The 15,206-nt window shown below is 35.8% G+C and overlaps 2 protein-coding genes across 3 annotated transcripts in view; one reads left to right on the forward strand and one right to left on the reverse strand.

Moving 5' to 3' along the window:
- Nucleotides 1-789: 789 nt before the first annotated feature.
- LOC117106881 (integrator complex subunit 9-like) lies at nucleotides 790-14,023 on the reverse strand. The gene is made up of 19 exons (XM_033248386.1): nucleotides 13,887-14,023; nucleotides 12,783-12,910; nucleotides 11,625-11,682; nucleotides 10,672-10,734; nucleotides 10,242-10,325; nucleotides 10,081-10,136; nucleotides 9,348-9,555; nucleotides 9,105-9,194; nucleotides 7,790-7,946; nucleotides 7,322-7,502; nucleotides 6,522-6,625; nucleotides 5,696-5,824; nucleotides 5,408-5,532; nucleotides 5,215-5,295; nucleotides 4,926-5,012; nucleotides 4,700-4,798; nucleotides 3,942-4,079; nucleotides 1,834-1,890; nucleotides 790-1,498 (listed from the first exon to the last, which is right to left on the reverse strand). The coding sequence occupies exons 1-19, from the start codon at nucleotides 13,893-13,895 to the stop codon at nucleotides 1,379-1,381; spliced, it is 1,974 nt and encodes a 657-aa protein (XP_033104277.1). The 5' UTR covers nucleotides 13,896-14,023; the 3' UTR covers nucleotides 790-1,378.
- Nucleotides 14,024-14,368: 345 nt separating this feature from the next.
- LOC117106862 (26S proteasome non-ATPase regulatory subunit 14) overlaps nucleotides 14,369-15,206 on the forward strand; it is a 6,513-nt gene continuing 5,675 nt past the window's right edge. Inside the window, exon 1 of one of the 2 annotated variants that reach the window (XM_033248349.1) lies at nucleotides 14,369-14,459. The gene's annotated coding sequence lies outside the window, so the exon portion shown is untranslated. Of the gene's footprint in view, nucleotides 14,476-15,206 lie in introns of both variants that reach the window. The other variant, XM_033248350.1, reaches the window with a different exon arrangement.

The following is a 15,206-nucleotide window of genomic DNA, read 5'->3' on the forward strand; positions in this document are numbered from 1 at the left end:
TAACGCACAAAAAGTGCTGTATCTGGATATCGTTCATATAAATGTACTGACGAGTATAGAAATAGAGTGCCTGTACTGATTGGTACAAATGTTATTCGTGCCACTAGAAGTGAAGTTCGCTTTCAATTGCACCCTATACTAAGATAGCACGAATATCCACTGTATTTGGATTGCACAATGATGATGTAAATACTAATGTAAATAATAATAAGTTTAACTTTGACATACAATGCCATTGAAATGTCATGTTAATTATGTTAGACCTAATGCTTGTGACAATGTACTCTCACAACTTGATCTATCTAAATCTGAATTTGACAATTCACTCAACTGGTAACTGAGGTATTTATTCGATCCTCTCAACTCAAGTTTCTGACTGCGAATCGAATCGCCACTTGACCACTCAACTTATCATACATAATTTTAAAACAAAGAATTTCCACCTAATCACTATAACAGGTACATTAATCATAGGGTAAGATAGACACAAAATCTAGGAGACTTATAAAATAAACACATTATCAATTACAGACTGGACCCACACCAATCTACATTGTCTTGGGACGATAATTTATGTGGTAACTGCCACATTCTTCAACAGGGTTGGAGACAAAATAACCTTCGATAAAGTAGAGAGTGGAAAAGAGTAAAATCAGATAAATGACACATGTCACATCCACCCCTCTTTTAAAGAGTTTCTAAGATATATGCTTCCATGTATGTTAAAATGAATAAAGAAATATGTATAGAATCGAGTCTGGGTGTTTTTATTTTTTTACCTTTACCGCAAATATTAATAAATCGTGAATTTGTATATTAGCTACGCCCCGCCCACAATTTTTTCCCATATTTGGCATTCTTGGCAAGTGACGTCATCCTTGTACAACCAGCTGATACACGACATAGCCAAAACATACACAGTTTTCAAAAACTACAGAGTACAATGGCCGACATACAACCGTACATGTACGAGCCTTATGCTACATCTAGCGAAGATGATAGTACTGACGAAGAAACAATAGGTCTAGATGAATTAACTGAACAGCAAATGCGTATAGGAAACACAAATTGGTAAGCAAATTATAATGAAAATAAAGGCTAGCCTGCCTGGTCCTGGCACACACTGTGTGTTTACTCGGATGGCGAAATTTGACAGTTCGCGATAAATAGTAGGTCTAGGCCTACCCTCTAGTTTATTTTTTTATATCCCCTGACATTTCTTTACAATAAAGTAGGCCTACATTATTAAAATATCAGAAAATACAGTAGATAAATGATTTTTTTTTTTAATGATAATACAAAGAAACTTAAAAACATGTACGAACTTTAGCAACATCTTTGCTTTCAAGCTGTTATTTACTCTCACTGCTAAGGTCGCCTAGAAGCTTGGAAGTGATTTTATTAGAACGTCCCTTAACTTCCTCCTGAGCGCTTCATTGCCCTCACTCACAATGTGTGTAGAACTTTCTTCCAACTGAATTAGTGTATCTTCCGATTGCTAAAAACAGATTAAAATATTTTTAAAATCAAGTCGTTATAAATAGACAATCATACACATAAAGATAAATACTGTAAAGCCTATAAAGATTATTAATATTGATGTTATTGTTTTAGTTATTATTAAAACAAATAAAACGATTTATTTTTTATATCATATCTTATAATATATGAACATTATTAACAATGTCCCACGTCAAAAATGTATTCTTGTTTTAATTTTTGATTAAAAGAAAAAATAACTTAATTCAACAGTGAATAGGATTTAACAGTATACTTTTAAATGTACAAAGGTATAGTATAATAATGGGGTACTAATGACTTCACATAGCTTACCAAATGTATTATATGACCTCTTGGTGACTCTTCAACCTTGACATCTGAAATACCAGCCTTTGGGAAAAAAAGAGGAAGGTACATTCAGCATTATCATTACTGTATACAGATATATTAGTTATTAGACACAGTTTAACCACAAGGATATAAGGAGACTTTATTCATCTCACTACGGGGAAATTTCATGGCTGAATATAACAATGTGAATACAGTATATAAAAAAACAGTGAACCATTACACATTGTTAGATACAGCGATGTCGACCACATAGAGCAGCACCAACCAATGTTACCACCTGAACTAATACTAAGGAAGACTATGCACAAAAGCACTATTCACTTTCTAGAACACAGATCATCATTGTCGTATCATCACCTAACTTGATACCCACATACTAAAAATTGATCAAAATATATGGTAATAACAATCAGAAAAACAATGGAGAAATGAAATTTCCTGTAATAAACTGAAAACAATACACCCAACATCCAACAACAAAACTGTATCCAGTCAACAACCGTTGACAAATGAATCATACAAAATAAAAAGAATAAAATAAAATAAAAACATGTAAAAAACATCTACACACTAAATCAAAAAGAAATATTTACTGCCTGTGGGATCGCAGTTTTAGAGTTACAGGGGTTACAAAGACTTTACAGTATAACCAATCCCCACATTAGATTACTAATTTTAAAATGTAAAACTTTTAAGATTTAATATTAAGTACATTCTTAAATGTCATGCAAATCTCATATATCCCAAAGATTATGTTATATTCATGCACCGAAGTGGAAAGTTTAACCTCATAAATGTTTTATGTTGTTTGCTGAATGGTCCTTAATAATATTACAGTGTAATATGACCACAACATAAGGAAGTCCTCTCTTTTAACTTTTAAACTTACATATAAATATAATACATACAATATATATTTAAATTTCCTTAAATCATAAGGAAATCCCCTCGTTAAATTAGCATATATAGTACAAAGCATTTTGATTGACTGTCAATCTTAGATATCCAAATTTTAGGAAATTACATTTTATGCAAGCACGAAAGTGAGAACTTTAACCTAATAACTTGGAAAACTTGGTCATAAAATAATTTATTCTTAAATGAAGCAGAATAATGAAAAAAAAAATAAAACTCAAAAGTACATCGTGCAGACGATTTAATTGTCCCTTTTAAATTATAGTCAGACAATGCAAAAATGTATTGCATTTTTTCTATATTTTTGTCTTTGGATTTAGGTGGCATTTCTGACAGAAGAATTTGAAATTTGCCAGACAACCAGGCACTGCAATAACTTTATATTTTTTAAAATATCATTTTATCTCTCACCCTGACCTTCGCCATGACAAACAGTGCAAAGGTCTGGATCCGTGCCTGCATGTATTAAATGAAAGGGTACCATAGCAATATTATTTTTTGTTCATAGGCTTAATCTTAGATTTTTGTCAATGCCAAAAGGCAAAATACTAAACTAAAAACTATGATGTGAGTAACAAGCTTTCTCTTGAATAAACCTGCCTGTTTTAAATTCAAAGTTTTTTTATTGTTTTGCTTCATCATAGCCCTGATGTTAGTTTAAAACATATTTTTATCAAAAAAAATATTGTTAAACTATGTATTAGATCACTACTACGGAAAATCGTTAAAATTTGCGTGCACAATGGAAAAATAGAGAATTTTGCCAGGGGCCCTGGGCCTCTGAACCCCGAGAAGGGCCCCTTTGCGGCCTCCAACCTCAGTGTTCGCCTCGTCCACCACCTGACCACTTCAATTATTGTGGCTACGACCCTGTATATATGAGAGTCTAGCAAACCAGGACAGTCAAGGAAGCAAAAAAGCATGACTACATAGCAGAACTGTATTTGGTTAACTGCTATAAGTTAAGGTCAAATGAAATAGAGCACTACTTTCTACATGGAAAAACCCAAAATTTCTTAGATTAAATAATATATCTCTGCAACAAGCCTATACTATTAGACAGTGTCTGATAAAATACTGTTTTATGTCTGAAAAACAATAAAAAAATGTGTTCTGTCTCTACACAATTTCCGCTTATAAACTGTTATAATAATGACTGAACGCTTGTCTCATACCTTATCTAAACTCTGAACAAATTCCTCAACATTGACACTTCCATAAATATAATGTTTTGGTTTTCTCTGTACTTCTTCTTCTCGCCGTCTTTTTCTTGACCCCTGTAGGTCTACAGGAGTGTTTAATACTGGTAAATTCTAAAGGAAAACAGTTATAATTTGTTTTACTATAAAAACTAAACAATGGATCACTGTTGTTTTGTGTATTTTCATACAGCTGCAGTCAAACCTGAGGGCTAAAAATGCTACAAGTCACTATAGTATGCCATTTTTCCAGAGGAACATTTAAGTTGAGATGAGATTGAATGAGATTTAAGTATAATGGGCTTGCCTCCTGGTGTAAGCCCAAGGTCAAATCACCATATTATGTAGCAATCACAGTTTAAAGAAAAATTGTTGTAAATATTCTTATTCTCTATTGGCAATCATGACAGCTGGATGGGAGGGCTTGATCTCTAAGTAAACTTAATTAAAATATTATATCAGAGAACCTCTCCCATCCAGTAATTACAAAACAAATATATATTTAAAATATTATATTCAACACATACATCAAGCTAAAAGTACTAACAATGTCAGCAACAAAGGAAAAAATATTAATTATTTTTCAATAATAAAAAGGAAAGATTAAAAAGTTGATGATGATGTATATAGGTATGATTGAAACAGAAAAAAAGAAAGGATTGGAATAAAAGAAGTGCACATATTTTGTACTAAGAAATATTACATATATATAATTTCTATTTTGTTTTACTCACCTGTAATACATATTGGTTATCCTTTACTACAAGCACACCTGTGATGGCTGACAACAGAACACCTGGTCTTACCTCAGTAGGAGCAAGATCTTCAGCTATCTAAATGAAACAATAGATAACTAAGATACTATGTAAATGTTTCTATTTTAATGCTCTATATTTAAAATACATAGATAAGCATAGTACATGTAATAATATTAATATTAAACATCTTGGCAACACTTACCTCCTGTGATATTTCAATCTTCTCAAAGTGCCTTTTCACTGGTACATCAAGTACCTCACCTCGTGTGAATGTCGAAGGAGATGGGTCCTAACAAATTTGTTAAAAAATAATCTTATTAATCATGATACAGCTGAAATTTACATACAAACATGTGTTTCCTGTAGTAGGAAAATATTTGTACACTGGCTAGGTTCAGGTGTATAGACATTAACCAACACAGGTGTACACTACAGCACTACAGCAAAACATTTATTTCAAGTTCTGGATTTTCTTACATTATGTAACTTACAGAATCTATCTGGAGGTCCGTTTTGTGTGGTAATGATGGCGGAGGTTGGGCATATTTTGCTGGTATTATCACATGACCAGGCTGTGAAAAGTAAAGAAAGATAATTTTTATTCAAAATTTAATTAATTAAAAAAAACATATCTTATTTTATTTAACAAAAATTAGTAGCAACCTTTGAGTAATTTTAAATTACCTTCAGTTCTTTTATCATTTTGTTTGCCTGGGAAAAGCCCATTGCTGGATCAATTGGACAGTAGCATGCCTTCATGGACAGAGGCTGATATGGTGCTAAGGCATCCAAATATGGGAAGTCTGGCTCTGAAGAAGAAAAACATAGTGATTAAAATAAATTATGAAAACAAAATAAAATTAAGTTAATTTCAAATTTAGCTTGAAATAATGGTTTTCCTTATTTTTCTCCTCATGAATAAACTATTGAATGAAATTGATAAATTGAATTTTTGACATAAGAAAACCTCACCTGTAAATATGACAGTGTTAACACTGGATCTCCCCCACATTTCCATGAAGTGCACAGCATCTCCAAACCTCAAGGACGGATGGCCAGTGAATACAACACATGGTGTCTTGAACTGGTTGCTAAATTCACCTGAAATTACAAAAGCAAAATGATTCAAACTGTCATTCACCACAATTATCTTTTACCAGACCAGATTTCTCATCATCACTATTGTATGTTGCCAATATCTTTTATCTAAATCAGTTTTATTATTGTTAACATCATACTTATTTTTAAAAATTATTATTGATGTTATTATCAATCAATTAACATTACCCTAATATATCCCTCTTCATCAACACCATCATCATCATCAAATTTTCTTCAACATCACCATCATTATTTTTGACATTCACTAATCAACACCTTCAATCTTGCAGAGGATTGTCATCATCAACAATCATAATTACATATTAGCTCTCAAGTAGAGAGAGCAGCAGCTTTCTCAATTGGCTAAACTGCTGGTAGCCACTGTGTGTGCTGAACTGTGAAGACCTTGGTCTCCAGTTCTATTTCCGTCTCTGCTCTCCTTGTATTTCAACTGGAGGGCTGAAGGCAAGTTACGATAACACACCGTCTTTCAGAAGACGTTGGTACTGCGTGCATTATGGTACAGGTGCACATTAAAGAATGCAGTACACTCTTAAGAAAAAGTGTGTACTGTCAAATCACCACCAGAAGGCCTCCACTGGAAATAAGTCTTCTTCAGACTTTTGTGCATTATCATTGGTGTTTAAACCAAATAAATCAATCCGTCCATCCGTAAAAATATTCATCATTTACTTACCATGAATGGATGCATAATGTTTAAGCCTATTGTTCTTAATGAGGTCTGCGTGTGGAAATGGAGGCTCTGGTAGGTAGACTTTAGAATGCTTGGCGCTACAAAGCCTTGAAGAAACAAAAATACTTCAGAGATAAAAGATGATGCAAAGATAAGTGTGAGTACTGATTATTTACTACAGTACCTGTATGTAATGACCAAAGTGCAATGTACAGGCCCGTACGCAGGATTTTTATTGGGTGGGTGCAAATTTGTGGAAAGTGGACCAAAATGGGGTGGGGCGCTAAGGACATAGCCCTTTTGAGGGGTGGAGCCCCATCGCGCTCAGACTTTCTTGATACTTTGAGGTTTTAATAAATGTTGAAGATGCAATATGATATGTTCAGGAAATGGAGGGGGGGGGGGGCGCCAGGGAGTGACCTTCAGAAATGGAAATGGATTACCTTGGTTGGGGCTGAGGACAATTTTTAATTATGGCAGCCGGAAATGCCAATCTAAGATTAAAATTTGGAAATTGCGAATATCAACAAATAATAACAGTATTTACATCAATAATAACAATAGCTGACATAAATTTGTTGAAGAACAATAACAATACAGTGCTCCCTCCAATTCGAGACCCTCTAATTCAAGTCCACTTTTTCAAAGACCCAAATAACAATCTTCAACCTTTTAACACAAAGCTAGCTCTCTAATTGGGGAACAACCCCGAGACCACCCTAGATTTTCAGGTCCTAAAGGTGGTCTCGAATTGGAAGGCGAAATGTAATAATTGTAAAAGAGATCATTTGTTCTCCTCTTACCATTCGGAAAATATCTGTGAGTATGCTAGAGAACAGTCAGCAACTGGTGAGATGAAGTAAATAGGAATCTGGGATAACCCCATACTATCCATATAACCCCAAAGACACTCAAAGAGATCGAACAGCACACCAGATGGGTAACATGGCACCAGCACATTTCCTCCATTCTTGATCGTTACAGCTACAATCAGAAAAAAAAAAAAAAATGTTGGATGTGTTTGGAGAGTATAATGAAGTGGTTTTGACCCCTACATATGAAGTCCCTCCATGGTCTCCCTCTAATTTCTGGATCCACCGTAGCTTTCGTTTTATGCTAAACTGCAGCAGTCATGTGTAACTTACAAGCCATCTAATGTATTTGCTTTCTTTGCAAATGCAATTTAATTGTATCATGGCTAAATTCCAGTCTAACCTATTACTGAGATATTCCCAAACCTGAGTGTATTGTATCTTGGTTAAAATACTTGCCTAGGTTGCTGCAGAACTCTCCCAGCATGCTATCTGGGTTATGTGCAGGTGTCTGAGTCACCCCTGTAATGATCATCACATCACTGTCTTTCATTGGTTGTTGATTAATAGGGGCAGAATGAGTTGTGAGGAAGGATGACCCAGCAACATATGACACCTGCAAAAAAGAAAATTTCTACAACGTTAACTTTGGGAACATGACAATATGCTTCACAGGAATTTTGTAAGCAGTAAAAATTAGTAGCAATTCTGATATTCATGATTATGTATAGGTGTATTCCACTTATTACACCATTTTATCGGGTCTATTTTGAAACAGCGCCACCAACATCTCGTAACTTTTCACTGTGGGACATCCAGCACAATTTTGTTTTTCCAGACACATATCTTCTTTTGAATACTGCAGCTTTTATGTGCCCCTATGTTTTTTTTTCGTTTTGCATTTTGTCTTCTAAGACTAGCCTAGGCCTAGGCTAACTCAATATAAAGGAGGTTGCGCACAAATCACAGAGCACAGATAAACACTGGTAACTATATAGAGACTATGGATGTCCCTCAGTGGTAGTTGCCAGGTTCTCAGGAATTTTTATTTCAAAATAGTGAAAATGGTGTAGGAAATCTAACAATGTATTTGAGTTATCATCATCACATCCATAAAAAGTTAAACTCATTTGGTTCTATTTAAAAGCAACTAGAAAATTTGTGCTGGCTCCCTGGAAACTTGCGGCAGCCTACAGCGCTACATCTGGTGGTAAATTTGGCACCGAGAACCAATCCTCTGCCATTTTCCAAGATGTGTATCATGTTCTTCAGCAGGTACATAGGCCATAGTTTACACAGGACCAATGACTTAAACACATCCTCCAACAAATGGTGCATTATGACCTTTATATCACAGGAAGAGCAAGTCAAAGTAATCGAGTCAGGGCCACCAACATCTCAATAAATTAGCACACACAAAGTCATTGGCATGAGATGGGGCATAGAAGAGAGACTTTCACAGGTAGAGGGCCCACCCACCTCAGCCCCACCATGGTTGAGGCTGAGGAAAAAAATTTATATTATGGTACCGCTAGATGGCCGGAAATTCCACTCTCAGAGTAAAATTTTGGTTATAATTTTAATTTTTTCTGCATTTAAAAAAAATAATTTTGAAAAACTTTGGGGGGTGGGGGGAGGGAAGGGGCAACCCCCACCTTGAATCCACCACTGAAATTGTTTATCACTGGTTTTAACCAATTTCTTATCACCACATCATTACCATGACCATCAAGCACTAGGAAATGTCAGATATAAGACGAAATTTGGAAAATACCTTTTCATAATCAGATTGAATCATCCAGTTGCAACCACCAAGGCAGTAACCTGAACTCAAGGGCACGACAGTCAGAGCACCAAATAAATTCTATAAAACCAAATTTATAAAAGTAATTAAAAAAAAATCATTGCTAAAATACATATGAAAGCTAAGTCTAACAAACTTTGTCACTACTATATATGGAATATACTAGATAACTATATTTGATGATGAATTAAAAATAGACCTGTTTCAACTTACTGTTCTTTCTGCAAATGTTACTAACTTGACTTTTGACAGTGCATTGTTTACATCTTGCTGTGTATAACAGTTCCTCCATGATGGAATGTTGAGGGCAGATTTCAGTGGTGCTGGTAGTGTTTTCAAAATATCTGGCTGCTTCCACTGGCTAGCAACAATCCTCTTGCCAACTCTTTCCATAAACTCAACAATCTCATCCATGTACAATCTTTATGATGCCAAAGTGAACAAATAAATATCACACATACAGTTAGGGAATAAAGAGATCTCTTTGAAGTCCATACTGTTTTCAGTGAAAGAAACAAAATGCTGGAGCAGTGGCATCAAAAGTAGGGCACAGGATCCCTGTCTGGAAATTTGGAACCCCAATCGGTGAATACTCAGTGCCCCATAGGGCAAGAAGCCAATCATTTCAGCAGGGAACACTGCTTTGAAAAGGTATTTCTACAGCCTATGAGTGCCATTTCCAAGAATAAATGGGGCTGACCCCTATTGGGGACACTGGACTTCCATTGAGGAATTCTCGGTGCTGCCACCCTTTCTATTATTAAAGTAAAGTAGGAAAATAGATCAATGACTAAACAGGCATGACTGTGTAATAAATGAAACACAGGCTATAAAAACAGTTGTAGCAGTTTATAGTAGTAGTTCGTAATATTGATTTCAGAAATGCTAGAATAAAAAAAAAATATGTTATGTTTGTTATCTGCAAAATATGATGAAAGTTACTTACTTTCCAAATTGAACTGTTGGTTCTGTTGCATAAACTGTTCCTTTGAATCCAGTATACTGAAGATCAACACCAGATAATAATTATAACATACACAGATAATGTATATTAGAATAAAATAAAATAGCAACTTTACATAAATATTCATCATATAAATGACTCACCTCTGTTATAAATGGAAGAGCCAACATACAGTGATAGTTTGAGATAAGAATAGCGTCAATACTGGACATATCAAACATATCAATCTGGATAGAGGAAAAAATGTCATTATTGGGTGTTATACTAAAAAGGCATATATTGCTAGTAAAGTAAAATGATTTGTTAATGGTTAAAATGTCATTCAAAGCTGTTTAGATACGGCACTACAAGCAATGACTGTGGGAATCAAGTCATACCATTGGTCATACTGTATAAATGGAAGAATTGATTAATCGATTGATTAAATAGTTACATACAAGTTCCCTATTAAGTGTCCTACAACCATATAGCGATATACAGTAACAGTGCTTTTTTAAAATTAAACAGTAAAAGCAATACAAAACTAAAAGCCTTTGAAACATGTATAAAAACAATAAAAATAATGATACAGACCTCTGGTAGGCAAACTTCTGGTGAACTATCAACAAGAACTCTCCCCCCACATTCCTTCAACTCCTGTTTTAAGAGAGACAAAGTTTAACTATATTTTAACATGTTTTGTAGATTGTCTAAAGATTATATTTATGTTCATTGATTAATTATATGAAATAGAATTTAAAATTAGAATTTTTACCACAAATGTTGCCATATTGAAATACTGAAACATTATTGTTCTTAGAAATGTTGTTTTTCTTACGGAATCAGTGAATTTTCAAAAGATCTTTGGCAGAATTTATATTCAATTTTTTTTGTTTATCCCTTCTGGTAATTTTGATCTTTTTGTTGGATGTACTCATCGGGGTATAATTTGCATTCCAATAAATATCAATCTACAAAAAAATAAACGAAACCTACAAATTCTAACATGATCATCAGCATTATAAACACATGCAAGAAATATGAATAATTTTAATATAGGCCTACACTAGACTCATTTTCATGAATTAGAATCACTCTCTTAAAAATGATTTGTCACATATGGATATTATATGGCAGGGGTGGACATTAAAATTGGTCTGAGGGCCAAAATGAATTTTGATTCAACTCCAATGGTAGCACCCAAACTTTGATGTTTAATAGTGCATTTCCAAAACCTTCATACACTGTTTTATGGACACATTATTCTCAGTTTTAACATTACTTTTTACAGATAGTTGGTGCCAGGCTGCAAAAAACAAGGTATTTTCTAGCGAAAGATTGTTGGCGGGCCGCACACATAGGGTTTGTAATTCATTTTCGCAGGCCTCAAAAAAATTACTGGCGGGCCGCATGTGGCCCGCGGCCCGCACTTTGCCCACCTGTGTTATATGGCATCATAACTCCCATATAACAAAGATATTTGTCTCAAGTAATATAATAGTGTGGATAGGAATTGATAAAGATTACATTACATAAAATTCACTCACATTACATTTATCCTTGTCTCCATTGGACTTCCATTTTGGTAGCTTTGCCAGCCGTGTGCTAATCAAGAAAAGTAATAAAAAATGAAATTTAACAATTAATTTCTGTTAACTGAACTTTTTAAAGTCATCCAGTAACTGAAAAGTGTACTGCAACAATGGGTATTGTTGCAACATGCCAATCAGTGGCGGCACCAGCAGGGGGACACGGGGGCTTAATTCCCCCCGTCGGACAGAGCTCCTCGGGCAGTCAGACCATAAAAAACATATAAATAGGCACACACCAAGCCAATACGTCTGTCACAGTCGGATAGTGCCGGAGGTTGCTTATTCTTAAAAAAAAAATTCATTTGGAAGGGGGAAGCCCTCTCTCAACCCCTTCCCCCAGTTTAGGCATACAATCTCAAGTCCCCCTGTTGGACAGCTTAGCCCCTCAAAAAATATATCCTAGAGCCGCCACTGATGCCAATGCCATAGTACATTACAATAGACAGAAGGTTGTTCTTCTTATCGAATCACTACGTAGCTAGTGTGTGTGATCTAGCCTGCGAATCCTTCTACCACACTTCATAATATGAAGTGTGGTAGAAGGATTCGCAGGTTGGACGGGTACCTGACATGGGGCGCGTCGTGAGCGCTCCTTCTGCGGCCGGACTGCGGACTAGAGATGGACCAGTACACAGGGGTAACCCTCTACTCTTCTCAAATGATGTGCTGGGTTCTTTAAAGTGCACACGAGCCAATTGTGCACACTGGGCCTACGGTTTAGAGTCCTTGTTCCACCAGCGGAACCATAGGCGAGCGTGCCGTTCGAACCAGTTCTGATATTATGGCTGTAAGTCATGGTTCCCCTGTCTTAACCGCTCAGCGAATCGACTCGCTGACAGAAGGTTCAGGTTAGGGTTAAGCCAACCCCACCAAAATTGTCTGAAGAATGTCCACGGCTTAAAAATAATAGCTTGAATAAGCCAATTCGTAGACTGAACTGTGCATGACCCTATCCAAAGTCAATTGAGGTCATAAACCTATGTTGTGTGCATCAGGATCTGTGTGTTATGTTTGCCTACAGTATGTCGATTGAACTTGCTATGTGCATGCGCACTTCAAACTACAAATTAGCTTATTCTAGGACATGAGATACAGAAGGCACCTGTGCTTTACCTTGGGACTAATGTCAGAGGAATGAAGTGCTGTAGTGACTGGAGATCCAGACTACAGTCTAACATTAATGTTGTTCCCTTGAATGTTAACACCAAACAAGGTGAATTTGGCTTGTCAGAAAGGCAATACTGCAATGATAAAATTTAAATTATATTTCATTATGAATTCAGATCAATAAAATGCATATACAATTAAGTTTCTAATCAATGCCTAGTTATCTATTGATGACTCATGCCCTGACCAACTGAAAAACTTCTTGTTTATCAGTGACCCATTAATCTCAAGCCAATGGGTTTCATAAAAGTACAGATTTCTTGATTGACATTGTTTTTGTTGATTTACCTCTTTGATAGTAGTAAAAGTAGGGTTCCAATGGTTTTGTATAATATACACTTTTATTTACGGATTACAATTGGCTAGCTAGGATGTCATCATTGACCACTTCGTTAAGTTTGCATGACTGGCTGATGATAATAACCAAATTGGAATTGTTCATGAAGCCAGCCGTGCAAATAAAAGTTATTTGTACAGTAGTTGATTGCATGGTCAGCTGCACAAAAAAGTCTGACATTTTGATAATCCTTTACAAAACAATGGTGGCCCTGTCCCCCCACCCCCACCCCTCCAACAACTGGTGTAGTCACGCATTTCAAACCCTTCAGGTTGGTAACTATGCAATAAATCAACAACCCTGGGCCCAACACCCTGTATGTATCTGACCTTCCTTGCTTGCTTCATACATAGAATAGCCACCCCCTCCTTCTTTCCTGTTTTTCAGGACAGGAATATCCAGCTGTCAGTGCCTAACAGCTCACAAACAAACCCCTGTCTGTATTTTTCAGCATAGTACCCTGCCCCACCCCAACAACCCATTCACCCACCCAGGTGGGCCCAGCCTTTGCTAGGCCTACAGTACTCCCTCTATCTATACCACCACCCCACAGTCCTGGACTCGGCGGGCTGACACAGCTTGCCTATTGCTATTATTAGCCTATGGCTATTGATTCCGGTTATGTTATGCCACCTCCTCTCTTTTTCCACCTTGGTCCTTGGGATCAGGCTACCAGATGGCTAATACTAGGGCCTGTATTTTACGTTACTTACAAGTTTCATGATTGCAAATATGTTATTATTGTAAACCAGTAACAAACAACTGTTTAAAAGCGATCAAAGTAAACTTCACTCAATCCATCATGAGGCAGCACCATCGACGAAGAAAAAACAAAACAAACAATCCTCATCGTGCCAACTTTTGTATATGGAGCACGCCATCTGTACTGTTTTTAACAGGAAATTTCATTGGTTCGTGAAAAAGGTTGACGAATCAAAAGATTTCTTTGATTCATTTACGACCTAACTAGATACTACAGATTGGAATGATGGGCGAACTCATTTTTGTATTTCTGTAGTATTAGGTTTGAGATTTTTAATAATTATTAATATTCTGCTACAAATACAAGTATAAATACGAAATTTTAGAAAATAAACAATTCAAAATAACAAAAATGTCTTAAATAGATATTTAGCTTCTGGGAATACAAATCATTTGAAAAATATTTTGAATTAGTCATTCCATTCATAAATGGCACAGAACAAATGTACTGGAAAAATAAATTAAAACAAACACATTTCTGATTTTCTGAAAAGTCATCGGGGAAGAAAGAAAGAACTGAACAGGTATATGAAACTTCATGTTAGTGTTGGCCATAATTATAAATTATATGATAAATATTATATATTTTGTATTTTTAATATGTGGTGTTAGATTCGACCTTATTATGGATTCTACAGCTAGGGCCTTATTAGGCTAGGCCCTAGGAGGTCTACAAAATTACTGACACTGACTGACAGCAGCAGGCCTGCTCATCTACACTCAGCTCTCAGCAGGCCCAGGGAGCGCTCTAGCCTAGGCGGTCTGGTGCTGGTAAATGGTAGCCGGCCTAGCCCTAGGCCTAACAAAGACAATAGGTAGTAGCCTACTCAATCTACCAACGGACCTCCTATTATAGAATCGATCACTATAACGTGTCGTCTATAGAGTAGTTAACATACCTATTTATAGATAGTAAGGCCACGAGAATGAAAGTTGTAGGTTTGCGTCCGAAAAATTTTGAAAACACATGAGGCATTTTTTCATTTTTCATTATTCATTATTTTTTTTTATAAATGCTGTCCACAAGCCGCAGCATTGGTAATTTTACATTTATTCCCAAGAAACAATGCTTACAGTCATAAATGTACACTAGCCTATAAAACAGATCCTTTTCTACATTTAAGACCTCTTTAAACATACGAAATTTCCTATTGGTCAGAAAGATGGATTTGACCCGTAAATGACCTCAGCAGTGATCGGCGATCATGGTGCGATGTGGCCAGGCCTGCCTTCGCTCGGTGTTCGCGACGAGTGATCAGTGATGAATAGAT

The sequence above is a fragment of the Anneissia japonica genome, unplaced genomic scaffold (genome assembly GCF_011630105.1).
Source record: "Anneissia japonica isolate Jap-2015-1 unplaced genomic scaffold, ASM1163010v1 scaffold1165_len1893470_cov193, whole genome shotgun sequence".
In the NCBI taxonomy this organism is placed as follows: domain Eukaryota; kingdom Metazoa; phylum Echinodermata; class Crinoidea; order Comatulida; family Comatulidae; genus Anneissia; species Anneissia japonica.

Bases quoted from the DNA above. Each gene is read 5' to 3' on its own strand.
- LOC117106881 (XM_033248386.1), bottom strand. The intron at 10,735-11,624 runs GTGAGTGAATTT...CTCTTAAAACAG, and splicing joins GAGACAAGGATAAATGTAAT to GAGTTGAAGGAATGTGGGGG. The intron at 1,891-3,941 runs GTATGAGACAAG...TTTTTCCCAAAG, and splicing joins TTGTTCAGAGTTTAGATAAG to GCTGGTATTTCAGATGTCAA.